Source organism: Passer montanus, unplaced genomic scaffold, assembly GCF_014805655.1.
Source record: "Passer montanus isolate IOZ18808 unplaced genomic scaffold, ASM1480565v1 scaffold79, whole genome shotgun sequence".
In the NCBI taxonomy this organism is placed as follows: Eukaryota; Metazoa; Chordata; class Aves; order Passeriformes; family Passeridae; genus Passer; species Passer montanus.
Window position 1 is genome coordinate 1,864,649 of NW_024373145.1, and position 27,457 is coordinate 1,892,105.

General features: G+C 37.2%; 1 protein-coding gene across 1 annotated transcript; it reads left to right on the forward strand.

Annotated features, from left to right (window-relative positions):
- The first annotated feature begins 188 nt into the window (after window positions 1-188).
- On the forward strand, window positions 189-26,872 carry GOPC (golgi associated PDZ and coiled-coil motif containing). Its single transcript, XM_039731571.1, has 10 exons — window positions 189-215; window positions 417-782; window positions 13,356-13,520; window positions 15,759-15,782; window positions 19,202-19,377; window positions 19,649-19,814; window positions 21,068-21,163; window positions 21,917-22,081; window positions 22,774-22,954; window positions 23,477-26,872. Exons 1-10 carry the CDS (start codon window positions 189-191, stop codon window positions 23,593-23,595), a joined length of 1,485 nt encoding a protein of 494 aa, XP_039587505.1. The 3' UTR covers window positions 23,596-26,872.
- The last annotated feature ends 585 nt before the right edge of the window (window positions 26,873-27,457 follow it).

The following is a 27,457-nucleotide window of genomic DNA, read 5'->3' on the forward strand; positions in this document are numbered from 1 at the left end:
GTGATTGGCGTTTTTCACAAAGCAGCGATGCTTCTGAGCGAAGTTGTGGCTTTAGCACGGCATCTGTCTCTTCCCGTTGGGCACTTCTATGCACAGATGCCTCTGTAACTGTACTTCTATTTACATTTATTCATCCTTTCCTTGATGTATTTACGCCGTAAATTTACGTTGTTCAGGGCAAAGTCCGCATGCTTTTTCTTTACTATGTGCATATGGTACTATGGTACATAGTATTCTTTATACTATGTACCAACGTAGCCTAGCTCTGTATGGGCTATATACCAACATGAACTGGCCATAATTACAATAATATGCTTGAGGACGCTCCCAGTGCTCAGGACGGGGACTCGGGAAGGACACGGGGACACAGGGGGGACACAGGGGGGACACAGGGGACACACAAGGGGGGGACACAGAGGGGACACGGGGACAATCCCGACCCCCTCGGCCGGGACGAGCCTCCCTCCCCTCACACGCGGCTCGCGCCGGCCCGCAGCGCCCCCTGCCGGCGCGGGCGGGGCGCTCGGTGGCTCGGCGCTGGCGCGGCCGGCCCGGCCTCGGCGGCGGCGGGCGGCGGCGTGTCCATGTTCCGCTGGCTGGAGGTGCTGGAGAAGGAGTTCGACAAGGCGTTCGTGGACGTGGACCTGCTGCTGGGCGAGATCGACCCCGACCAGGCCGACATCACGTACGAGGGGCGGCAGAAGATGACGAGCCTGAGCTCGTGCTTCGCCCAGCTGTGCCACAAGGCTCAGACCGTGTCCCAGATCAACCACAAGCTGGAGGTGAGGCGCTGCCGGGGCCGCGTCCCCGACGTGCCGCGCTGGCCGGGCCCTGCCCCGGGGGCAGCCGGAGCTGCTCCTTCCTGCTCCTTGCCTGCCCCTTCCTGCTCCTTCCCTGCCCCAAGCAGCTGAGGAAGGTTCACCAGGCCCCGCGTTTTGGGGTTCGGGCCTGGCCGCGGCCATCCTCCCTCTGGGTTTGATAATTCCAGCTCCGGCATGGAGCCTAAGGAGTTCGGTGTGATGTTGAGAGCAGGAATCTTGGGCAGCAGATGCTGCTGGCTGGTCTTCTCTGCAGTGAGTCAGGACGAGAGCACAGAAGCTTAAGCTGCGCCAGGGGAGGATTAGGTTGGACATTAGCAAGAAGTTCTTCACAGAAAGGCTGGTGGGACATTGAAATGTGCTCTCGAGGGTGGTGATGGAGTCACCGTCCCTGGAGGTGTTAAAGGGGAGTTTTAGTCTGGTTACCGTGGTGGTGTTTGGTCACAGGTTGGGCTTGATGATCCCAGAGTTCTTTTCCAGCCTAATTTATTCCTGCATTCTGTGAATTTGGAAAAAGCTTGTAAAAGAAGGGTCAAAGGCAAGATCGAGGTGCTTAAAGCTTAGAGTCAGTAGTCAAAATGAGGACATTGTTCCTCCTTACTAGTAAAGGAAACAGAAAAGTGGATTTGGGATGGCCTTTGACAGATCCTCTTGTTCCTTCACACATCAAAGCAGATCAAATAGCTCTCTGCCAAGCCTAGTAACTGAAAATAATAGCAGGGGTTGCACATTCTGTGAGGAGAATAATAACTGGCTTTGCTGTTGGAAGGTTTTCTTCATGCCTGATACAGAGTTTCAGTCAGGCTGGGAGAAAATAAGCCAGAGCCAAGTTATCTGGTCCTGATGCTGCTGAGAGGCAGGGCTGCAGCTCCTTTGGCCTGTGAAAGAACTGGAGTGCTCTGGGAGGAGATTCTGGAGAACTGCATGGTTATGTTATATCTGTCCAACCCAAGTGTCTTTGGTTTAGTAGGTATTATTTGTGGTGTGCTCAGCAGGTGTGAATGTGAGCTGCCCTCTTGTCTTTTAATTACAATGAGAGGGCTTTTGATGTTTCTTCCCCAGTGACCTTTTTCCTGGACTAAAGCCTTCCATTTTCTTCATTGTCTCTTGTAGGCCATGCTTTTTAGACTTCTATTGCTTGTTCTTTTAACTTGTGAGGGTATAGCAGTAAGAGGGGAAATTCTGAGACACCGTGAAAATATGGGCTTTTTAAGAGCTTCAATAGACAGAATTCCCTTCTTTCAGTCCTTTGTGTTACACTTATTATAATAAAAGAATCTTAGAGTCTTCAGGCAGTAACCTGCTCTCGTGAAGGTGTGTCTTTCAGTAGGAAGTAAGTTGATTTTCTTTGGTTTTAATCAGGTTTCTTCCTGGTGTGAAGACATTGTAATGCAAAATAACTTAACAGAGGAGCAGGATTTTTCAGAGTAGACCAAAGATCTCGTTAAACTAAGAATTTTTTTCATCTCATTCTTTATTTCACCAGAAACTGTAGTGATGTTTATGTTGATATACTGTCTTACATGTTTCAATATTGAGGTGAGATACATGTATATGTTTACACACACATATACAGTACCAACCTATAAAGTGGGCTTCATGAAGTTACAGGCGTAGTAAAATGAGATTTGTGAGTTTATGGTAGACAGAGTTTATTGCATTTGCACAGGCATGGGGGTTGTTGTGTGCAGGCCTGTAAACCAAGTGAGTTTTCAGGTTATTGTAAGAGAGTGGATTTCTTTGAAAGGTTGTTTCAAGCTTAAATATTTTGAAAGTTCAGATCCTGAAAGGTTTTTTGTATCTAATTAAAATCATCAGGAGCACCTGAAGAACTGAAGATCTATGCCTGAAATCTCGTAAGAGTTGTAGAGCAATGGAGTCCAGTTAGCAGTTGTTAATAATTAGCATTGTTTTTGTGTATGCTTGAGGTAATTGTCTGATAAAAATGGTACTGATAATCTAGAGTGAGTGCTTTGGCAGTGAATAAAAAGTGTTACTTTGTAAAGTATTTTTATTACTCTGAGTAGTATTGGGCCTCACACATAAAGAGGAGTTTTTATCTTTCAAATTGCCCTTTAGAAGACTTTAGTATTGCCTTGAAGGTTGTTAATTTTAGGACCTCATGTTTATTGGAATCATAAACTTGAAATGAAAGCTGCCATTTAAAATGTCCAAAAGATGGAGCTGCTCTTTTGAAAATGAGTGTCTTGTCTTTTTACGTGCACAGATTTCTAGTCAGAAGCCCCAGTGACCAATATGAAGAGTACAGTTACATATTTTGAAAGAAATCATTAACATCAGTCCTGGTATTTAGGATGTGATTGGTGGTTTTACTGTTTTATAATGTGAGTTTCTGTGCTTCCCATAACTTTTAAGATTGCAAGCATTTCTTAATAACTCACCATCGTAACTTCATATTGTTTGTACATTTTAATACAAAGCTTTTGTTGCAGTCACAAAAATGTCCTCTGTTATAGTTTACTTAGATAGACTTATTAAGCCAATAAATTAGATCCATCTTGAGAAATACAAGAATACTACAAATAAATCCTTTATTTGGATTAAAATAACACTTGGACTGAATCTAAGTTTGTCTAAGTTTACTCCTGCAGCTGCATTTGACTGGACTTGTCTTACTGAATAAGTGATGTTATTTCATAAAGGAAAACAACAAAAAGTTATGAATATCATTCTGTTGTTTGTGGATGCCATTTCCTTGATTGAAATTGTTGAGTCTTATTATAACATTGCAGGCAAGAATAAAGAAATGCATGCAGTTCAGACTTTGGTTTATCCACTTTATCAGCTTGATACCCATGCTCTGACTGGTACAATCACTTTTAAGAGACACAGCTTGAGGTCTGGTGGATAGAAGATCCTGCTGTAGGATTTCCTAAAAAATTGTTGCCATCTTGCTGTATATCTACTGCTAGAGAGAGGAGTCTAGGTAAAATATTATATGAAGGATGTTTCTGGATAGTGAAAGAAGTGTTCCAGGAAGACAGTAGTTTCCCAAGAGGCAGCTATATGTTGGCAGTTCTGGGCCAGGTTATTTTTAGAAGGAGCCTGAAGGTATTTCAGATGCACAGGGGATGTGTGCAAATAAATTTAATTGTGCTTAGGATGGTGAAAATTTATAAGTCTACTACTGTGCTAATAATATTTTCAGTCTTAAATTAAACTAATGGTATGTGGGGGGCAGGATTTGTTTTCATAAATTTCCTGCTGGTCACAGTAGGACAGAGTTGAATTAAGTAGCTTGTCAAAGAGGAGAAAAAAAAGGTGTTTGGAAATACCAGCCACTGTCTTTTCTGAGATCAGCCTCATTTAATTGTGAACAAATGGAGAAGTGTATCTTGTTAGTAGGATAGCAAGGATCTGGGTCTTTCAGAACTGGTGATAGACACTTTGAAGGAGATTTTTTGTGATTCTCTGTTGGAAAGCCATACAAATCAGCAAATGCATGCTGGTGGTCAGTATGTGAGATTTTAGAAAATGTTTAACTGAGAAGCAGCTCATAGGTTTTTTTTCCCTGTTTAACTGTCACTTGACTATGACATTGTCTAAATGTCCATTTCAAAAAATAAAAGTTCTGTGTATCTGCAGTTTTGTAGGAACAAAAGAAGTAGGTCAATGTGCCAGTGAAAACTGAGCTTGACTTTAACTCTGGCACTTCAACTGCCAATCTGATTCTGCAATTTTAAATGAACAAGCTAGAAAGGAATGTTTGGTGGAGCACACCCTGTATCTTGGCAGATGTATTAAGCCTGTGTATATGCTAAAGCTGAAGAAACCATGTATGTCTTAAGAAGTTAAATGTAGGTTTGTGTCCGTGATTAAGTTGGATCAGCATGTTTAGAGGAACATGGTTCTATAAGCTGAATTCTTCTGTAAGTGACTTGTAACCTATTCAGTTAAAGCACATCTAGAATGATGTGGGTAATATGAAGATGTATATGTAAAAAACCCCAACTGCAAACTGGAAAAGCTAAATGTAGGTGGCTTTATGTGTATGGTGACTTTCCATAAGCATGCAAGTCCATCTTACGGGACACACTGCAGAGGTACAGTCTTGCTCTGTTGTTTGGCACTACTTTAATCAAGGTACACCATACACCTTCTTAGGAAGGTCTGTCTGGATTTTGTCTGGATTTTTTTTTTTTTGCCTCTCTCCTTTATTTTGTAGTGAGAAATGCGCTTGTTGAAGACCAAGATATTTTTTTGTCCATATGAGGTATTTATATACATACATATAGAATATTTGCAACAGCTTATTTACTTTTTTCAAATGTCGTTAATCTTTCCAGTAGTTACTGAGGTATTATTTTATTAATGTTTTTTCTCTTTTGGATTAGAAATCTGTTGGTACTAGATAGAGTATGTTTCTTTTAAAATAGCACTGGAGTGAGATTTGGTCCAGCTAATTTGATATCCTTAAATTTGAGCATTTTTTGTATATTCAGGAAATATAGATTTACATGCATTTTTCCAGTCAGCTTATATACTAAGTGTTCATTGGTGTGATACATATAACTTCTATCAGAGTCATTATGCCTTTCCTAATTACAGTTCTGCCTATACTTAATTAATATTTTCCTGTATCAAAAGCCTATGTACTTCTGTACAAATTTAACTCGCCTAATTAATTTTCAGTCTGTACGTGGTAAAGTGTTTTCCTTTTCTGTCTCATTTGTTGGGAGTTACCAAAGAGAAAGTGAGAGGAGACCAGTATATTAGTTTATATTTCTTACGTTTTTACTGATTTACTTTGCATAGGTAGTATGGGTTTCAAAATCAGTCACAGGTGTAAAAATGTAGGTGAATGTATCCATTTATGTAAATGGAAACCAAATTTTTAAGTTGCTTTATTTAAGATGGTGTATTATTATTTGTCCTTTGATTGTTGGGAGGAAAAGTGTACAGATAATTACATGTCCAGAATGGTCTTCAGCAGAGAAGATAAAAAAGTAGGAGTGTTGCTTTACATCCTTTTAATTTGCTGACCCTGAATGTTTTGTCAGGACTACAGTAAAACCTGAGAAATGCAGCAACTCATTTGTCTTATGTCCTTTATCTTCTGTATGGGACATAATAAAAGTGGATTAAATTAATGTATGATTCATTTGTGTCTTCAGTATCATACACTGCATTTTTACCAGGACTACTTACATAGTTGCACTACTATTTATTACCGTTGTTTATTTAGGGAGTAATTAGTCATAAATTTTGTTGTTCGAGTTCTTATTAGCCACATGATAAAGACTGTTTTGTTAAATTTAGCATTAGCTAAAAATTGAAGTCACAAAGGTCCTTTTTGGGGTCACAATAATAATGAAATAAGGGCTTTTAATATAATCTAATAATATTTTATATTTTTAAAATATAATCTAATAATCTGTCAGTACAGCCTTTTCCAATAATATCTTGAAACATTTTCATCTTTGACAAGTGCTAAGTAAGCACTGTGGTGAAACTGGGGGAGGGTTATCATAAAAAACATGGTTTCCAAGTGTATCATCTATTCAGAAACTCATTTTGTGCAGTGCTGTCACACTGTTTAGCTTTGCAGGGAGCACCATGAGATTAAGCAGGGCTCTGCTCTGTTCCATGGCTTTTCATTCAAAGCAGTCCATTAAACTTAATGGGGTTGTGTGACAAATTGCAGCAAATGCTGCTCAGTAGGCAGGAAGAATTGAATAGTCAAGACTGAGGAAGAGTAGACTGTTCTTGTCTTTTGGAGAGCTGTAGGCAAAGTGGTGAAGTGATACTGGTGAGATCATGAAGACAATCCTTTCCTCAAGGAATTAGAGAAATGTAATAATTAAGAGCTCTGGCTACTTCACATCAAGGGGCTGATGCAAGGGGACCCCATGGAAGCATGGCAGTGTGTGGGCTGTGCAGGCCAGGCTCTGTTGTTGCATATCTGGTGTCTGGGTGTGTATCTGCAGGCTGTAGGAGCTGCAGCTGTCATGTTCTGAAACGTGGCAGTGTGTGAGCTGTGCAGGCCAGGCTCTGTTGTTGTTGCATATTTGGTGTCTGGGTGTGTATCTGCAGGCTGTAGGAGCTGCAGCTGTCATGTTCTGAAAAACTTCTCTGTCCTGCACTTGTGTAATGTTATGGGAACAGTAAGGAATAGTGATTTCATTGTTTGTAAAGCATAATTATGAGATTTTTTTTTACCTGTATTTGCCTTTAAATGACATTTCTGTTTTTAAAAAAATGCCTCTAGAATGAAATGATAAGCAAATATGCTAGCATCATATCTTGACATTTATACTGCTTTTTTGTGCATATGTTGGGACAGGAGCCACAGAGTAATTGCAGCATTGCAGTGCGCTCTGTTGTGTTTCATGATCCTGGGTCCTGCAGCCTTTAAATCAGAAGGTTAACAGTCCTGATCAGGAATGAAATGTTGGAATACATAAATGCATATGTTGGTAAACTTTATTGAGTCTTACATAAGGACATGCTGCTGAGGAAATAAAGCACCTTATAAACTTGATTTATCTGTGAATTTTGGTTTGATCCCATAGCAAGATACATAAGGACCTGTCCTTTTAAATTAGCTATTAAATATATATATATGTACACCAGAGGTGTTTTATTAGTAACAGAATCAATGGAGCTTGGAAATATTGTGATTTGTGTGTCATGGAAGTGTTGAGCACTTTTTCAAGTCACTAAGACCTTCTGATTCAGGCAGTTCCTGTTCTCTTGCATGATATAGGAGTTTCCACATCACAGCATCCTTTCCTTTGCCTTTTCATCCCTACATTTTTTGGTTAGTTGGCTGGACACGAGACAGCAGCTCAGTCTTTAGCTCAGAACTGCACGTGTACTGCCTGTGCATTAGGCTGTTGGCTTCTGTCTCTGTGAGGATTAAACAAATAAATTAGCTAAAGATTTCTTCCCGCTTCTCCCTCTGAAAGGGCACTAATCTGTCACTCTTTCCTACTAGCAGCTGTTTAGTGTAAAAGTTGTATGTTGTAGGAACTTCAATCATACACACCTTTACCCCTTTAATAGATTCATTTGTATTTTGAAAATTAATCCAGCTCAAATCAACAGGGAAGAAGGATGAAATAGGGAGAAACGTGGACATACAGATAAAAAGATGGCTCTAGATGGCCTTATTTAGGTAACTAAAAAATTCTGAATGAACTTCTAGCTTCTGGCAATCAGAGATTATATGGTGGGAAAAAATCTTTAGAAACTAGACAGTTCTCAGACGTTTATACGTTTAGAAGGCTTGGCATAAGAATGGGTAAGGTGCGTGCTAAAGGCCTGAAATGAAAGAAAAACTAAAGGCATTTGATGAGTTCTTGGCTTATGATTTCTGGTCACTTGAGGCTGTTAATGGATCCTTTTGTATGTGCCTAGCTTCCCTTTGCTGAAAAATCTGTGAGTTTTTTATTATGTTTGAATTATGTCTAGACTTTTTTTTTGAGCTAGAAATTCATATACCAAGAAGTGCATTCATTACACTTTGAGTTGATTGAGGTCTTCGTCTCATTTTTATTTGCTGTGGTGAATAATGGCACTGTCTTACCCTAGTACTGTGCGGGCTGTGACCCAGCTTCCCCATGCAGCTTGGCTCCACTTTGGGCAATGTGTAAGTCATAGATATCTTTTGTATCTATTTGCTCAAATGCAAATCTTGTCCATATTGCAGAAGTTACTGCAATGAAAGCTCAGAAAATGAAAAAGCTTTCCCTAAATCTAAACCCGTTGTTGTTACTTTATCTAATGATGCCATCTCTCAGTCTGCCCCTCACCACCCTGCAGCTGCTTTCCCTCTCAGTGGTGGAGGTTGTTTCCTGTCACCACGGTATGTAAGCCATCATCATCCCACTTTGTGAAGTTTTCTGTGTGTTTCCCCTCACGCTTTAGATCTTCAGATGTTGCAATGTTGGCATCTTCTAGTGCCTCATTCAAGCAGTGATGCTTCTGAGCAGTCATATGTAACTTGTGGTTTTAGCATCTGTCTGCTTCCTGTTGTATACTTCTATACAAAAATACCCAGCTATATCTGTACTTCTCTGTTACATTTATTCATCCCTTCCTTGGTTTCTTTACATTGTAAGCTGCTCAGGGCAAGATCTATGTTCTTGTTTTTTACAATGTATAAACTTAGTACAAGATCTTAGAGTATGTCTCTGAGATCTAATAGAAATAAATTATTTTTGGTTAGTTATTCTAAGTATTCTGTTAGTATAACTAATGGTCGCTTTTCTGTGAAAAATGTACCGATGCAAGTTCAGACCATCGTATGAAAAATATTATATAAATTGATTGGAAGAGAGTTAAATACTAATATTTTGTTCTAAGACTCCTGATGCAAAACACTAGTTAAGATTTCAGGAACTCTATGACTCTAAATGCAACCCCAGAATTTAAGATGACATTTATTTTATTGCCAGCTTAAAATACATAGTGTAAGATAATGTAACAAACTAAATTTTTTGATCATTTGTAACTGCTTGAACAGGAAATAAGAACTGTTCATTAAAAATAGGGCAATGTATGGGCTCTTTAGAGATTTTTTATTATTTTGAAATTTTTGACATGTTCTGTGGAAGAAATATTAATTGCTTAATGCCATGATTTCTTTTATCTCCTATGTGAATAAAAAGAGTAGTTTATAAATTCTTGAGTTATTTCAGTTGAAATTGGCATTTAATTTTCATAGCTGTAAGACCTTTGAGAAATACAAACCACCTGGTAAATGACAAAATATGTCCCAAAATTGCCTAAATGTTTTGTTAGCCTTTTTAAACTATTTTTCTGGTATCATCTGGATGTTAGATTGTGTGGAAGATAAATGCTGAATTTTGCTATTTGATTAATTTCACCATGATTTACTTGAATTGTAGACTTTTATTTAGAATTTAGAAGTAGCCTGTGGTGATAATCTGAAGCAGTAGATTCATGTTCTGTCTGCTTGATTCGTGTAGGTGAAGGTTTTCATGATTAAATCCTGCTGCCATGACCACAGTCTGCTGGTGGTGCTGTTTGCTGTGCATTGGCTGGAGCAGACACAAAGGAGGAGCAGAGAGAAGCTGAGGTGTAACCTTGCAGTGTGGTGCTTGCTGATGAGTGCTAATTGCTGATCTGCACAGTTGTGCTCTGCCCAGAGGGGTTCCTTTTTTGGCTGAATCAGCAAGTTACAGTTAAGAGGAGGTTATGAAGGCGACACGTTACCTTCTCTTCAACCTCTGCCCCTCATTGTTCCCTGTTCAAAGTTTCTGTTCTGGTTTTGTTGTTTGGTGGCTCTTCCTGAACTCACCTAACCATGAAGCTCAATGTGTTTGGCTGGGTGTTTGTAACTTCTGCCCCCAGCTGACTTCTCTGCAAATTCTAGGGTAGTTGCAGGTGACCACCAGAATACATTGCATTTATCTTTGACAGTCTTGTTGGACAGTGCATCCAAATTAAAGGATTAGTACAGTTGCTTGTGCAGCATTAGTTTATCCTTATATTTATCCTATTATGTTTATAGAAATATAAATATGGTATTATCTGGCACCACCTTTTCTGCAGAGCCCTTGCCTCATGCAGTGAATGGTGCTCTGGGAAGGAATGGCTTTACTGATAGTCCTTGTTTGTGCTCATGATTTCATCTGATGTCTCTGCCCCATCCCTGGCTTTTACTGAGTAGCTTCAAAAATTGGAGATAGAGAGGTTGAATTTCCAACAGTCTTTTCATATGTTTTCTTTATAACTAATTGAGGGAATTTGGTGCTAGTAAGAGTAATATAAAGGAAAATTAAGTGAGCTGACCGAGCTGAGAATGGCAGGACTTCTGTGAGGTAATGTAGAGGTTTGTCAACCTTCATAGAAGTAAATCACAGGATATGAAAATAGCTTGTCGGGTTTGCATTTTGATGTGACTCTTGTGCCTGCATCGGTTCCTGGGGATAGATTTAGGACTTTTCATAATGTGTAAACAGCTTAATTCCATTATATATGCTCTTATCATTTCTCATTTTGCTTTTTTTTGGTGCTCTTTATTTATTCAGGCCTTACAGTAACTGGAGGGAAGGGACAAGAAAGATGGGAGAGGGACTTTTTACAAGAGCATGTAGTGACAGAGCGAGGGGGAGTGGTTTCAAACCAAGAGTACATTTAGATTAGATAATAGGGAAAAATTCTTTGTTGTGAGGGTGGTGATGCACTGGAACAGGTTGTCTGGAGTGCCCCATTCCTGGAAGTGTTCAAGACCAGGTTGGATGGAGCTCTGAGCAACCTGGTCTAGTGCAAGGTGTTCCTGTCCATAGCAGGGGGGTTGGAACCAAGTCTTTAAGGTCCCTCTCAACCCAGACCATTCTATGATTCTGTGATTAAAACAGCAGGATATGAATTTGAATGTCAGATTGTATGCAGAGTACTGTTTTTAATTTTTATTACATGTTTGACAGTCTTTTTTGATACGTTAGGGGCTTCATTCACCCAACAAAGCTGGTGGCCATCATTCTTGCTGCTTTGTTATTTGCACAGGGAAATAAATTTGGGGTTTTTTTCCCCACCAGAACTCCAATTGCCATTATTTATTAGGTGAGGCTGGACAATATTAAATTGGTCTAATTTAGCTGTTCTGCTACTTTGCCATTCTGCAGGTCTTTTGAATTAGAGTAGATGAGAGAGCATGTGTGTGTATTAAAAAAACAATAAAAGTCAGCATGTCAGCTGTTAGAGAGGAGTAGGTCAGTAGTGGTCTTATTTTTTTTAAGTAGGCTTAATATATGCAGTATGTAATAATAACAAAATATTGTTATTATGTGAAATTGTGACTGGGTCAAACTGTGCCTTCATTATTAAGGTCTTTGGTATGTGCTCTGTATTGTATCATCAGCTTTTATGCTGCTGATATTTTCATTTGCTGTGTTAGTTCAGGTGTGTGTCTGCTTTTGTTAGAAGGTGGGTGAACCGCAGCAGAGACTTTAACTGTGGCTGGTCACTGGGGACAGCAATGCAGCTTTGTAAGTAACTCATTTCTCTGAAATTATTTGGCTTTGTAGTATTCTAAATATCATCTTACTGTAAAAGGCAATTTCTGCTTTAGAGTTCTTGCAAGGGTTTGCAACTTTTTCAGGTTTTTTTCTTGTTTTTTTTTTTTGCTATTCTGGCAGTTGGAAGATGAAAATGCATGCAGCTCCATTTTTTTTTGGCAAAAAGTAAGTGCTGGCCTGATGTGCTGAGGCTCTGCCTCAAGGAAGGTTGTTCTGTTGTGTTCAGTCCCAGAGATGTGGGACTAAAGAGCATAGCCAAGAGGCAGGAGGCGAGATTGTTCTTGGCAGCCACATGCTGGAGGTTGGCTTGGTCCGTCTCCATTGCACCCTGGGTGCTCTGAATCACCTCTGGAAGTGTCTCCTTGTCTCTGAATTACTCTGGAAGCATCTCCTTATCTCTGAATTACTCTGGAAGCTTGAGGAGGCTATCCATCGAAACGGTGTACCTGAAGTTAGACCCAGTAAATCCTCCCCTTTGATTTCATAGTCAAATCCTTCCTGCTTTTTTTTCATTAACAGATACAGATGTTTTATACCAAGTTGCCTTGCAACTTGAGTTTCAATGTTAATTTGAATGTTAGTATAATGTTGCTAAAATACCTAAAATACCCTGGTTTAATAATGAGAGGGCATTTTTTAAGAATTAGTCACTTTTTCATTTTGGTCTGTAGTTCCTAATCTTTTGGATGCAAAAACGTACTCTGGGAATTTACCTAAAAATCCCCTGAAATCATATTATTTGGTTTTTTTGGCAAATAGTAGCTTTAAAGCTTATCTAAATGTAGTTTATCTTATAAAATGCTACTTGAACTTAGATAATAAGTAACTTTGTAAACATGTTAGTGTTTGTTCTTTCATTACAGATTTCTGCTTTGTAACATAAACCTTACATGAAAACTGTTTCTAAAATGTTTCAAAACCACTTTTTTCAAGAGTTAATAACTATTTCTTGTTTTCTACATATGCATTTTAGGGGCATTTCATGACTTCTGGTTTATCCAACTAATTTGCTATTTCAGTTAGATTCTGAAATATTTTTTTTCAGTTGAAAATAGACCAGCTGTAGATAGGATTATTTGACTTCAGCATTGGATAAATAATTGTGATTTTACTTTGAGCAATTTTTTTTTCAGTAAGATTTGATCATTTTACAATTTAAAATTGTGTTTACATTGCTATGGGTGTAAATCGTACATAGGTTTAATGCTATTGCCTTGTTTTGGAGTGAACACCAGCATCACATGCCTTTGTCTGCATGAAGGAAAGCTCAGCTGTTGTTACTCTTGGCAATATGGTCATTTGATGCTGGTTCTGTAGCTGCATGAATTTTGAGGCAAGCTGGGGAGAAAGTCCTGCAAATGATCCAGTGTTAAAGCTGGGCTACAGAGGAATGAGTGACGGCAGGTATCCTTAACCTGTATTCCACCAGGTGCAGCATCCCTGTACCAGCAAATGCCATTATGTGTCACAGTTCTGTGACCCCATTTAATCCTTGCTCTCATTACTGTGATGGATTGTATCTTCACAGGCACAGCTGGTTGATCTGAAGTCTGAGCTGACAGAAACACAGGCAGAGAAAGCAGTATTGGAAAAGGAAGTGCACGATCAGCTTTTGCAGCTCCACGCTGTTCAGCTTCAGCTACATGCCAAGACTGGTCAGAATGTTGACTCTGGGGCTATTAAGGCAAAACTGGTGAGTATGGCAACTTGAATGTGGGATTATATTACTCTTCTTCCTCTCCTGGCTGAAGTTCTTCCTTGGAAGGTGTGAATAAGCTGATTACAAATTCTCGTGTTAAAAATATAAACTTTTTTGCTTTTAAGTAACATTTGTAGTCGGTTGTTAGCAACCATTAAAAATAAGATTAATAATGTCAGAATGAAGAGTAAGGACTCAATAAGGTTTTTTTAAATAATCCATTTTTAGTGGTTTCTGAAAGTAAAAAAAAGAAAATGTTTTTATGATTTATTAAGCTTTTCTCAAGACTGAAATTGCAGAAGATAATAGAAGAAGGCTTTGATAGAAGCACTCAGTAGACTGCATGTTTTTTTTTCAAACTCAGACCTTTACAAAGCCCACCAAAAGTTAACAATTAATCTGTGCAGTTAGTTGGCATTGACTGATAGCCTGAGCATAGACTGCCTTGTTACTAGTCGCTCCACAAATTCAGGCTGTAATACTATGTCTTTGTAAATTAAAAAATACAGTAGAGTAGTGTTGTATACCTGTGGTTTCTAACTATTGGTGTGAATCAAAGTCTATGTTTGGTTGCAAATACCTACTCCCAACACACTTGGAATATTAGATTATTCTCTTCTGCTATTTTGTCCTGTTAATTAACATACAATAAAACACAGTAGTAGACTATAGGTTTTAAAGGATGCCTAGGCTAATCACTGAACAACAGAGTAACCCAAATTCTTTGTGTTTCAGATTCAAAAGCTGTAATTGATTAGAGCTGTCTTCATAGGGCTATATAGTTGTATATGCAGTATAAGAGCAACATTTTCTGGATTGTCCACACATAACTTCTTCTCTACTAAATTATGGCTGCAGTATGGTGAAGTTTATTTAGAGCTGTAAATAATTCTTGTGGCTTTTAAATAAGCATTAGTTAAATATCATCAGCATTTTGTAAGTGTTAGACTGCAGGTTTATATGTAGAACATTTTTCAAGTTAACACATCACTGTGAGTGGTTTTGGTCCCCAGATTATCTTAGTTTAACTTAGCTTCTGACTCACACACAGACTAGTACTTTTAAGTATTTTGTTTCTCGTTACCTTGTTATAAATGATTTCTAAAGATATATTAAATTTCCATGCCATTGACAGCAGTCTTCTTCCCACAGGTGACAGTAAATAGATTTTACATACATTGGTTCAGTTTTATCTGTGTTGAAATTGAACTTTATTAACAGCTTAGACTGATGTTCTCTGTTTAATTTCCTTTAGTTTTTCTTGTTTATAAACATGAGGACTAGTGCTTTGAGTTTATTTTACTTTGTCTTTAGGGAAGTCATAGCTTTAATGGATAGAAGCTCAACTTTAAATTCTTCTAGATAAAGAAAGCTATCAAAGTTTGCGAAGCTAGAACAAGCAAAACTGAGACCGCTTAAATGACAATAAAATGGGACTTCTGATGTTTGGGTAAATTAAACTGTTGTGCTGACCTTCTGGCAGTCAGAAGATCTCTGAGGGCAAAGAGAACTTTGTCAACAGAATGTGCAATGGGGAAATAAAGCTCAATTAATTGACTTCCTGCTTTCTTGAGGGACAGACACTCTTATTTTGTATGTAGATTCTTTAGACTCTTAGCATAAATGTATAGCCTGTAATCTGTAGAACTGCACACAGTGGTGAACTAGCATATTTTAAAATGTTGCTAAGCAATTGATAATTGTGTAGTTGAGACCAAGTCCGTTTTTAGGAGTGGGGAATCTTAGTGCAATCATAATAACTCTGTGAGAGTATGAACTTGCCTGGTTGAATTTCTTCTTGTGTGTATTGTACTTGATGCCTTTACTGATACTTCTGCCTGTCCTTTGTGTCCCTCTTGTAAGTCATGTTAAGTTCTTTCTGAAAGGAAAAAAATCTATTACCTGTATAGTGTTATATTACAGAATGGATTTTCTGTGATTCTTTTATGTGTATTGCATTATTTTGCTGTTTATAGAGATTCTTGGTATTTTAGGAGGTGTTGTTTTCAATGCTACACTAAAGTTAAGTTCTTAGTAAGATTTTTAATAAATTTCACTACAAAATACCAAAATTGTTGCTAAGTAGCAGTGTGTTTGTTCTTTATACCATCTGATGAAATATACAGTCTGCTGGTGAAGTCCTTTTGGACTAAGTAATTTATGTTGTAGCATTTTCTTGAAGTTCCTATTGCCTGTTTCTCTAATTATGGAACTCTTTTCTTCTGTCTTAAGTCTGTCCTGTCTGTGGATGAAATGGTAAGTATGCTGATTGCCTTTTTTTTTTGTGTTTAAGCAGTGCTTTTGTTTAGTGCAACAACTTATATATATGTTGGCCTCAGAAACTGGCAAAACAGATCTGGCTTGTTCCTTCGTCCCAACAGTTGGCAAGATATTGTGTAAAGAATTTCCTTTGCATTTTAATTTTTCTTTTCTAGATGTGGTACCCTCTTTCCTAATTCTGTATGTATTCTGTTTATTATTGCTACAGCTAGTTTGGGGTGATATCTGGCAACTTGACATTCTGAAAGATTGTTCTGGCAGTATCTCAAAAACTGTTAAGGTGTTATACAATTGCTAAAGCATAAACACTGTACACATCTGTGAGTGTAATGTGAAGTATTCTGCATGTTGTATTTTAAAAAATCATGTCAACTTCTCCTTTTTCCCCTTATTTTTGTCATGGGCATGATTTAATATGGTTTACTGGCTGATTTAACAGCCAAAAGCATATGAACTCATAATACATAGATATAAATAAAAAATGAAGCAAACTTGACTTTTATCTTTTCACAGTGATAGACTTTTCTACTTCTATTATGTTACATGCTTCGATATCATTACTCAGTATTTGGTTTTTTGAAAAGCCACAGAATAGCTGGTAACTGTAAGCTTTAGTCTTCAACCTTGCTGTATTTTTTTTTAATATTATCAGCAGAAAATACATTTTCTGTTTTCACAACCTGCGTCATACTATGAACACTAGAAAGCATGAAACTATTTTGTAACTTAACTCTCTTGATTTCTTTAAAGAAATCAGTTTTTGAGACTGATCAAATCTTTTGACAGTCATTCAAAACAGGACATGCTCTTTCAGGACATAGTCAGAAATTCTGTATTGCAAACCTTGTAATATTTTTTTTTTTAATTTCATGTGGTGATCAGTTGGAGACAGTCCATAGAAGATTGGGGTTTCTGGGTGTAATTTTCACCTCTGTCACAAAAGAGTAGTCACAATAGTGGAGAAAATAGGAAGAGAACACTTCTATGGAATTGCATTTCCCTTGTATTTTTGTATTTTAGGTGTAACATTTAAAATGCATGAATAAAAGTGATTCTATGTAGAAGTGTAGCATGTGGCTTCCTGTTTAATTTAAATGACAAACCAAATTCAGAGAAAATCAATGGAGAATGTGAGTCTGCATGAAGGTGTTTAAGCTGGCTACTTTATATAAATACTGTAAAATGTGCTGCTTGAAATCCGCTGGCGTAATCAAGAATCTTGGGTCACTTCAGCAGTTCACTTTTCTGAGGGAGGTTGGAATATGCCTATCTTAAATTCTAGTCTTTGTATTTCTATATTTGTCAAATAATAGGTGTTCTAAAAGTGGACAAACAGGGAGCCTATACTACTGTTTAGGTCACCTTAATGCAATATTGACAACAGGAACAGAGCTAACAGGAACACTGTATTTGTATACAGACTTCATAGCTACTGTAAAACAGATGTTAAGTCTGAACTGTGACCCTTCTTATTCCTCAAGTGTGTGGGAGAGACAGCACAGCATGGTGGCACTCTTGAATTCTTGTAATGAAAATAGCCCAAGACCAAAATAGTAGTAGAAAGGACTGGTATAATCTTAGAAACTCCTGTTTTGAAATGTAGATTAGTCAGAATTCTTGGCTTAGGTGTGATCCTGCAGTTCAGAAAGAGATTTGCTGCAGAGTCATTCGCACAGGACAACCCCAACCCAAAGGCTAGAGACCAGAAGTGGCTTTGTGTGGCATGTTTTCCAACATGCCTATGGAGCCAAACTTGATCTGAAGATGGGTCATCATGGGAATTGCAGGAAGTGAAATGCCAGTCATTTCAAGCTATCTTTGAGCTGCTTCTCCTGAGCACTGTGCTGGGCAGTTCGTGACCAACATGTACATAGGTGTGTACTCTGTTCTTCTAAACTAATTAAAGTATTTAACAGATGAGGGAGGCAGTAGAGTCTATCAAATTCAGAGGTGACTTTCGGGCAAAGTCAGTAAATGCTTCCATGTATCTGTTGTGAAAATAATTCCATTTGGAAGGACCGACTTTGTGTAGTTTCTCAAATGTGGTGATATTGACCATATTAATGGTTTTATATCCAGGCTTGGAATAGTGAATAGCATATGCACAATTTGATAACAGATTTGTCTTGCCAGTTCTGTAAAATTTCATATAAAATTTTATATGTGTCCTGTTTCTTTCTTCCTGGTTTTATTTTTTTAACAATGTAATTGGTACAGGTACAGAGAATGTTGCACAATTTTGATTTGTCTTGCCAGTTCTGTAAAATTTTATATGTGTCCTGTTTCTTCTTTAGTAGCACTTCCTGGTTTTATTTTTTTAACAATGTAATTGGTACAGGTACAGAGAATGGGGTTTTTTGGGTACTCCAGGTGTCTTCAGAAATGCATTATGGTGAACTTGGTTTTTATTGCTGTTTCAGTTGACAGCTGGTTTTGAAAGGAATCAGTATTAGACCCTGTGTGTTTACTGTTTTCCTGGTTTGTGGTGGGGATTTTCTCCCACTTTGTAAAAGGCGTGCAGAGTAAGATATAAAAGACACAAGTTATCAAGCACATTCTCCTTAAAGTAGATTTTGTAGATTAGCAATCTTAATTCCTTTTGCACCAGTATACTGGGTATTAGAAAAGGTAATGACTATGCAATTTGTGTACATTTGGGATGGAGCAGTGTGGGACTAATTTATATTTCCATAATTCATTTTTCAGGGGATGAAGCGCAGGTCAATATCTTGCTTAAAGTGTGGTTTTAATGTGGGTTTTGTTTTTGTTTTGTTTGGTTGTCGTTTGGGGTTTTTTTTAACAAAGCTATTTTGCACTAATTTTCTTCTCGTTTTGTCAGGGTGGACATCTTCATGTGTAGAATTCTTGGCTTTATTTATGTGGTCTTCAGACTCTAATCCGAAAATGTCTCTGACTGGACATTTCTTGGTTGTTTGCATGAAAATAATTGTCATTTTAAGGACATAAGGACTTATTTTTTCCATGTCATCATCATCATAAGAATAGTTAAAGAATTTAGTTAAATTGAAATATTTAGTAGCTTCATGGTTACTCTTTAATTTTGAAAATAGTATTGCTTAACTTTCTATCCCCTATTTGCAAGACAAAAAAATGTAAGGATGATATTCAGGCTATTTAAATTCTGCCACCTTTGTGTAGGATAGTGTGCAAACCACTAGCTGTAGTGCCAGAGTCCCTACTTTGTTTTTTGTTGGTTGTTTGTTTGTTTGTTTTACATTTCTTTTCCTGCATGCATGTCTTGTACACAGGAAAATAATTTCGGATTGTGTGTGTAGAAACAGTAAGTGTTCTTTTATTATTAACTTGGATAAAAGCTTTTTAATATTCTTTTCTTTTCTTTCCTTTTTTTGGGGGGTTTTTTTGTCATTGTAAAGGAGAGAGAACTTGAAGCTAACAAGAAGGAAAAAGTCAAAGAAGCTCAACTGGAAGCTGAGGTGAAGTTGCTGAGGAAGGAGAATGAAGCCCTCCGTAGACACATAGCTGTGCTTCAGGCTGAGGTTTATGGAGCAAGATTGGCAGCCAAGTATTTAGATAAGGAGCTAGCTGGAAGGTATGTGAAGTCAATCTGTGTCCCCTAGCATAACATGTTTGTTGTTGTTTCCTTCCTTTGCATCCCGAGAGGCAGGTTCAAGGCTAAGACTAAGAAGGAAAGGCCTCATGTTTCCAGTTAATTAACAAAAGGAAGAGCAAAAATCCCCAGGGTTCTTGTGCCAGTTGCTGCATGATCACGTGCTGTAGCCCGATGAGGTGTATGAGTCCTACTGTGCATTGCTTTTCCTGTTGTAATGCAGCATTGTTGTACTCTCTTTGTCACTGTGTAGGGTCCAGCAGATTCAGTTGCTGGGCCGGGATATGAAAGGACCTGCTCACGACAAGCTGTGGAACCAGCTGGAAGCAGAAATACACCTTCACCGCCACAAAACTGTCATTAGAGCTTGTCGAGGTCGGAACGATCTCAAACGACCAATGCAAGCACCACCAGGACATGTAAGTTGAAAAGATGAGCCATTCCTCCATGATTTCCAGACATGAGTTGCCTCTTCATCTTTGTGATTGTTTTCACTTCAGTGTTGTGGTTTTTTCAAATGTCACTTGTAATATGTTGTCCTTTTGTATGTTGAAGGACAATTCCGTGCTGGATAGCATATCCCTCTAAATGACCATGGAAGATGATACAATTCCTTTGACTTACCTGGGAACACTCAGTCCTTTTGAAAACTGAGCCTCTGATATACATATATATATTTATATGTATAAATACAACTTTAAAGCAGAATTTTGTAACCTAGGTTTCAAAATGTGGATCTAAGTTATTTACAAAAACCAAGAATAAAATTTTTAGCATTAGATTAAACTGAAATTTATTTTAATTTCTTTTCTTAAAAGGCCAGATAAATTGACACTCTGTAAAAAAAGAATTTGTGGGGTTTTTTGTTGTTTTTTTTTTCTTCCTAAATGTTCTTTTAAAAATAAAACCTTTAAACAGCATTTCACTATGAGTATCTTTGGTAAAACTCACCCAACAAGGCACATGTGCTGTTAATCACGCCAGTGTTCAGTACGGAAAACCAGACTTCCAGCAAAGTGCTTTGCTTTGAGCTATTCTAAATACCTCAGTTGGTCAGATGGGTCTTACTGCTTATCTTGCTAATTGCATATAAAACATTGATGGGCAAATACATGTATTTGTGATTTTAAAGGCATGCATAATGGCATCAGTCACTTAACAAAAGGAAAAAACAAATCTTGATTTATTTACTCTCTCTTTTAAGATTTGTGTTCAATGGCTTTTGGTGTGGTTTATTTTTATTGCAATAAAAATAAACTCAAGCAAGCAACCTCTTCCTTGGGAGTATATTACATCATCTTCTGTCATTTGGTTACTTTAAAGATGAGTTTACATCATGTAACATTTCAGCAGTGATCAGCACTTCTTCATGTGGTCCCTTAGTGTTTTTAATATGTGGTTGATTTCCTTCTTTTGAAGTTCTCTGTTGTGCACTAATCAGCAGTGAAGTAATCTAAATAATTATTCTCATCAGGGGTGCATAATGAAGAATCTTTTGTTTTCATTCTCTTTTTGTAAAGGGGCACTGTAAGTTTGTCCTGCTTGGAGCTAGTTTAAAACTCTTGCTCATAACACTGCCTGTATATAATTATAAAAACCCAAAATGCTGGAATGCATCAGTTTTTTGTTCACACATTTATGTTTGTGCTATGTTTGTTTTTTATCAAACCAGGATCCTGATGCCTTAAAGAAGAGTCAAGGTGTTGGTCCAATCAGAAAAGTTTTGCTAGTTAAAGAAGACCATGAAGGACTAGGAATTTCAATCACAGTAAATATTTGCATTTATTTTCTATGACATAGAAGCAGCAATTCAAGTTTGTATTCCTACTTCTGTAAGATGCATGGATCAGTTAAATGTGTGGTTAGAACAAATGAAAAAAGCACAAACCCATAACTATGGTCACAGATCTTCAAGACCCATTTTGATAGATTAGGAAATAGATAATTGCTACTTTATATTAAACTTAGGATTTTTATTTATGTGTAGGGTATAGACACTTTAGCAGATTAGCCAGGGGTAATTCCAGGTGTAAATATTTAGAAGAGCAGAGACAATCAGAGACCTGACTTCCAAGGCTTAGCTGTTGTGATTATAACTTTTTAAAAAATATCGGTATTGGCATCTCTCACCTAACAAAAGCGGTATAAACTTTTTACAACAAATTTGGAAAATTTTGACTATTAGACTTTTATTCTAAATACGAATACTGTTTCTTGCAAGTCAATATGGTGCCTGGTATGCTTTTTTTTAGTGAGGTTTTCTGCTTTTCATGAGTTTGTATATGATTTTATAGTTTTATTAATATTCAGAATTGTGTACACATTTGAAATTTTCCATTCTTCTGTGGGGAGAAGAATTAAGGGAGGCAGCTCACACATTCTTAAACATTCTTTGTTTGAAGAATGATTTCTAATTTTCTAAAATAGAAGTTGAATTAAGCACTTTAGGAGCTACTATCAGAATGTCAATTTTATCTTAAAAGGCATCTCAGTTAATTAAAATTTTCCCTTTTTTTAATAGGGTGGGAAGGAGCATGGTGTTCCAATACTGATCTCTGAAATCCATCCTGGGCAGCCTGCTGATCGATGTGGAGGACTGCATGTTGGTGATGCTATTCTGGCAGTAAATGGAGTTAATCTGAGAGATGCCAAGCATAAAGAAGCTGTAACTATTCTTTCCCAACAGGTCAGTTTGGACCTGTTATCCATAGACACATGTGTTCTGCCTGTTGAATTACCTTGAGTTTTAATGTTTCCTCTTAAGTACAGTGTAATGCTAAACTACAGTGGTTCTTGGGACTCTATCACCTTACACTTAATCCTCTTAAGTTTTGCAATTTAAGGAGAGAAATGCTGGGTCAGTAGTGGTTCGGTTAAACATGTATTGGCTAATCATTATTCAGTAAGGCTGATGAAAATCAATTTATTACATTGCCCCACAGAAATAAATATTTATTGACATATGCTTGACTCTTATGACTGAACAGCTCCAGCCAAACAATGTTTCTCATATCCTTTGTGATCTAGAATCTTCTTCTTGATTTGCGTCCCATTTTCCGACAATTAACACGTGTGCCTAATTTATGAGAAAACTTCCTCTTTAGAAATCACTGTTTGAAATGTACTGGCATATAATAAATATGGGTAGTTTTGGTAAAGCTTAGCTGTAGAGCTGTTTCTACTTTAGTCAGCAAAAACTTAACTCAGATACCTATCCAAAATATTCAACACAATTGAATCAGCGTCAACGGAATTGAATTTACCGAAATGTGTTTACAACAATAAAATGTATTTTTTTTAGTAACCTAGCTCATCTTGCTAATCCTGCTGAGTAGCTGTGCAGTAGTGAGTAAATTTGTATTTTTGGCTACATTTTAGAGAGGTGAAATCGAATTTGAAGTGGTGTATGTTGCTCCAGAAGTTGATTCGGATGATGAAAATGTAGAATATGAGGATGAGAGTGGACACCGTTACCGTTTATATCTTGATGAATTGGAAGAAGGTGCAAATTCAAGTACTAATAGGAAAGATGCAAATGTGGATGTCAAACCCTCACAAGGTAAACCTTCTAAAATGTGTTATGTGCAGTTTAATTCTGAAGTCTCAATATGCAAACCAATTTGTGGAAAATACTTTTTTTATGTTCATTGTGAAATTAATCTGCTGTCAATTCAATTAACCTACTAATAGACTATCAGTTCATCTGGTTGGTCCCTCACTGTTTGGCCTGGTTTACTTAGCTACAACTGAATTAACTAAATTAACTTATGAACTTTTTTCTTGGTCATCTTTTCCCAAAGGTTGAAATTCAAATTTATTCTTATCTTTTCCTACTTCTGACTAGGAGTTGTTAATTCCCCTTAACACTTCATGTTGGTGACTTCTTCAGATTCATTTTTTAAATTAGAAAATCAAAGAAACAGTTCCTATATTCCTGCCATGCTCTGTTCTGCTGAAAACCTATCAGCTTTAATTTTAGTAGTCATTTCAGGAAACATTGCAGCGTTTGAAACAAGGATCACTGATCAGTCCTTCCCAAGATTGCTTCTGTCCTTAAATAAATTTTCTTTTTAACTTGCAGTGTTTGATAAGAAGCCAAGTATTGATGGACATGAAAATGGAGACCTGGGAAATTCAGTTGAAGCTTCTTTAGAAGACACTGCATCCAAGTTAGCCCGTTCTGCTGAGTCATTATCCTAAAAACTATAAAAAAAAAAAAAAGACAGCAAAACCTGGACTGATCCCATCTTTGGGAGCAATTGATAATCAATATTGACTGCTTAAAGTTGCATATACTAGTATAGGTTGTAAAAGGATGATTAAATGTCAAAAGGAACTGTATTACTGTTGCCTGGAAAAAAGGCGGTTACCTCAGGGCTTCATTGTGAGCAATTCTAAATGTGGAAAACTGTCTTTTGCGTGACACACAGTAGTTATTGAACACACAGCATGTGAAATGAATTTCTTTTAATAATAAAAGAGTAGTCCCACCAAAGAGTGGGATTTTTAAAGTGGATAACCTCAGTACGTTCCACTTTTAATCTCATTGATGTCCCTAAGGAAGCAGAATAATGAGTGACAGGCCTAATTTTGACCCTCAGATGTTTTAAAGGGACAACTGATGTTCAGTTTGGTGTGAAACATTCTTTAACCCTAGACAGATGGGGGGGACACTTTTTCCATTGCATCCATGTGTTTTGTATTTAGGATTTTGAAGTGTAACTTTAAAAAATACTTTTTTTTTTTCTCAGACTAGTAAAGGTGAAAGCTTTTATTTGAGCAAAGACTATCAAAACCCATGTAAGCAGTGGAGTGCTTGCTAATCATGATTGTTCAACCCATGGTAATTTTATGAGTGAGGTTTTTGCATTTGTTGTTTTTATTTAAATTCACCACCATTTGTTCCATTTGAAACCTGCTCCAAAAGTAGTTAAACAGAGTAGTATGAGGTTTTAAAAGTGAAATTAGTTGAAAAATTACTCACAATTAATGTGAGCCCTTTGGTATTTTTTTCTGAGCATCATCAATTTGGCATTTGTTTTTGAATGGATATGGTTATTGCTAATGCAGAGTTGTTTGAATTGGTCATCGTTAGCTTGACCTTATGAAATGATGAATGCTTTTGATGGGTACTGAACATACTCATTTCACATTCAAATAATCCTTAAAGAAGTAGAATTTGAGTGCACAGTACTTTACAGGAGGTTCTCAGAGTCATATGGTGCCTGGCCCTATCTGTGTTATGTTATGGCAGTCCTATTAACCTATAATTGTCTTACTGTTGAAGCAAAATGTTACTCCCTTTGTGAGAGCAGTGTATCTTAAAATAGTTTTTTATTGCTGTGCATCTAAAGGCCCCTGGCGTGTCTGCAGGTGGGGAGGCTGAGGGTGGTGTCTCGAGCAGTTTCTCATGCTCGTTTGTAGCTCTCTTGCTGAAGTGCAGCACACTCCACAGACAAGCTCTACGTTGTCTTCGCACTTACTATTTCAGCATGCAGTGCCATCTTTCCTGTTCACTGCTCTGCAGGCTGTTGAACTGTAACATAAAATGGTTTTGTACGTTGAAAGTGGAGCTAATGTGAAAAGATATCTTTGCAAGTGTTAACTGTGTAGGATATAAATGCATAAGAAAAAACCTCAAAGGCCTTTAGAGTAACATCAATTAATCTTATGTTCTAAGTTGTGATGTAGAACACAGTTACCTTGTCTCTCCTAGGAGCACTATATATATTTATATGTTTATAGAAAAAGCCTAAAAATGTATATACTTTATTCAAAGATTTTGCTATTTATAAATCCCTTAACTTCGCTATTTACACAATCATTTTGTGTGTGTGTGTGCATGAGCTTCACTTATTTAGTGGAGTAACATTATTTGGTTCATTTTTTATACTAGTGTTTGTCGTACAGCATACTGTTGAAGGTTTTTAAAATAGTCAAGGCTGTACAGTTTTCACCGAACAGAAACTAGTATTTAAAAATAAAGCTGTGTGAAGAAGAAACAGGTCCCCAGGCATGTTTCTTTTTCTGAAGCTTCAGAAACTTGAGGACACATTGGCTGTGTGTTAGCAGATGAATCCACTGCCAGAACTTTTGCATCCAGATTTGTGTTTTTCCCACAGCTACTCAAGCAGAGTGCACTCTGAAATTGTCTGTGGCATGGAACACACAATGTCCTCTCTGTCAGGAAGAGACAGTTGTGGTCAACTGGTCTTTGATAATCATTACTATGTGGAATCTTCCTGCAGTTCTTAGAAATTAGACTTGTCCAACTAGTCTTGTAACTTTTTAAAAAGACATTCAATTTTCCTGTACAGTTTCCCTTTATTTGAGGGAAAGATGAAATTTTTTATTTATTTTTTCTTCCTTACTTCATGGCGCACTGTATTTTCTGTTCAATGCATTTGATCAGTTTTAGCCTGAAGTGGAAGAATGTTTCTAGAATTACTTTCCTAACATTCCTCATCTGCCAGTTTCACGTGATGCTGTGCTCTCTTCTTCATCTGCTAGACCTTTTCTCTGCTCTTCTTTATTTTTATCTCTATATGAAATCAACAGAAGGAGCAATTGCTGAGAAAAATGACTGGGAGTAGACATATCAAGTAGCAGTAAATTATCACCAGATTTCCTTCCCAGCAGTTTTTATAATCTTTGTTCAGGAAGCTGTGGATGGGAGGATTTCACTCAGACACTACAGTCTGTCTCCACTTATGCTGTACTTGTTACCACCTGATTTAACATACTGGTTTATTTGTAATCGTACTGAAATGCTTAGAGGTTAATATTTAAACTGAGAAAAGTTTTGCAAGTTGAGATTTCCAGATTCAATGGACAAATGTGTGTTCTCCCCTTTGTCGGTAACTGGAAGACTCAGTCCTGCTGATTCCCAGAGGCTTAATGAGTTAGACTTGGAAGAATTTCTGAGGAAAGTCAATGTTCAGACTTAATTTTTATTTTTTAAAGTGTAAAACAGTTTACTTGCGTGTGTATATATATTTTTACTTAAAAAATAAAAATAATATTCTAAAGATAATTTTTCAATTTTTTTGGTATATAATTCCTTTCCTATTAAAATCTTCAGTAAGACAATTGTATTTTAAGCTAAAGGTGGACAGTGTTTGTTGGCATCTGGGACCAATGTTAATTAAAGGCATGTAAGATAAGGAAAGTGCTTTACGGCAATAAATTTAACTCTGATCAAAGGTTGTATGTATTATTTCCTTTGTAGAAGTGTGTTCTTGGCAGTGAGGAAGGTTTGTATCCATCTCAATATATGTTAATCCACAGTTGTATCAAACAAAATATGGATATTTATTGCATTTGTTCAAACATAATTACATTGTGGGTTACTCTCATTTCTGTAGCAGATAGAACATTTTGCAAAACATGTATACACCTAGCTGAGCTGAAAATAATATATTTTTATTAGACTGTAAATAAATATACTCTTCTGCATTGCAGTAATTTCTGCACCTAATTCGGAGTTGTATTTCATTTTCTTCTCTTTTTGTACATAAAAAAGACCCAACCATGTGTGTGTTTTATGTCTGTTAAGCGTGTAGTCCACACCTGGCCAAAAAGCTAATATGGGGGGAACCAGAACAGCATAATGTAAAGTATGACTCTAATCTAGTCTTGGCTGGCAATAATTAAGAGCAAAATACATTTTTTTGAAAGATACAGTTACAGGACGTGTCCAAGATTTCATTGAGATGCATTTTCTGCTGAATCTTTTTCAGTTAAAAGACAACAAATATTTGCAGTATAATGCATATGACTGTATAATAATACCAGAACTGACTGAAGCCTGTATAATAGTACCATAAATATTCTGACTGTATAATAATACCATAAATATTCTGAAGCCCTTGACTAGGAAGAGCTATAAAGACCTAGATCTGTCAAAGGGTTAAGTAATTTGGCTAAAATTGTGGAAACTGCCCTTTATCTCTATTTTCTTCATTGGTGTTTGTTTGTTTTCCATGCATTTTGAAGTATTCAAAGTTTTCCACTGCAGTTACAAAACACTTCCTTTTAAGTTACAACTTCTAGTCCTGATATT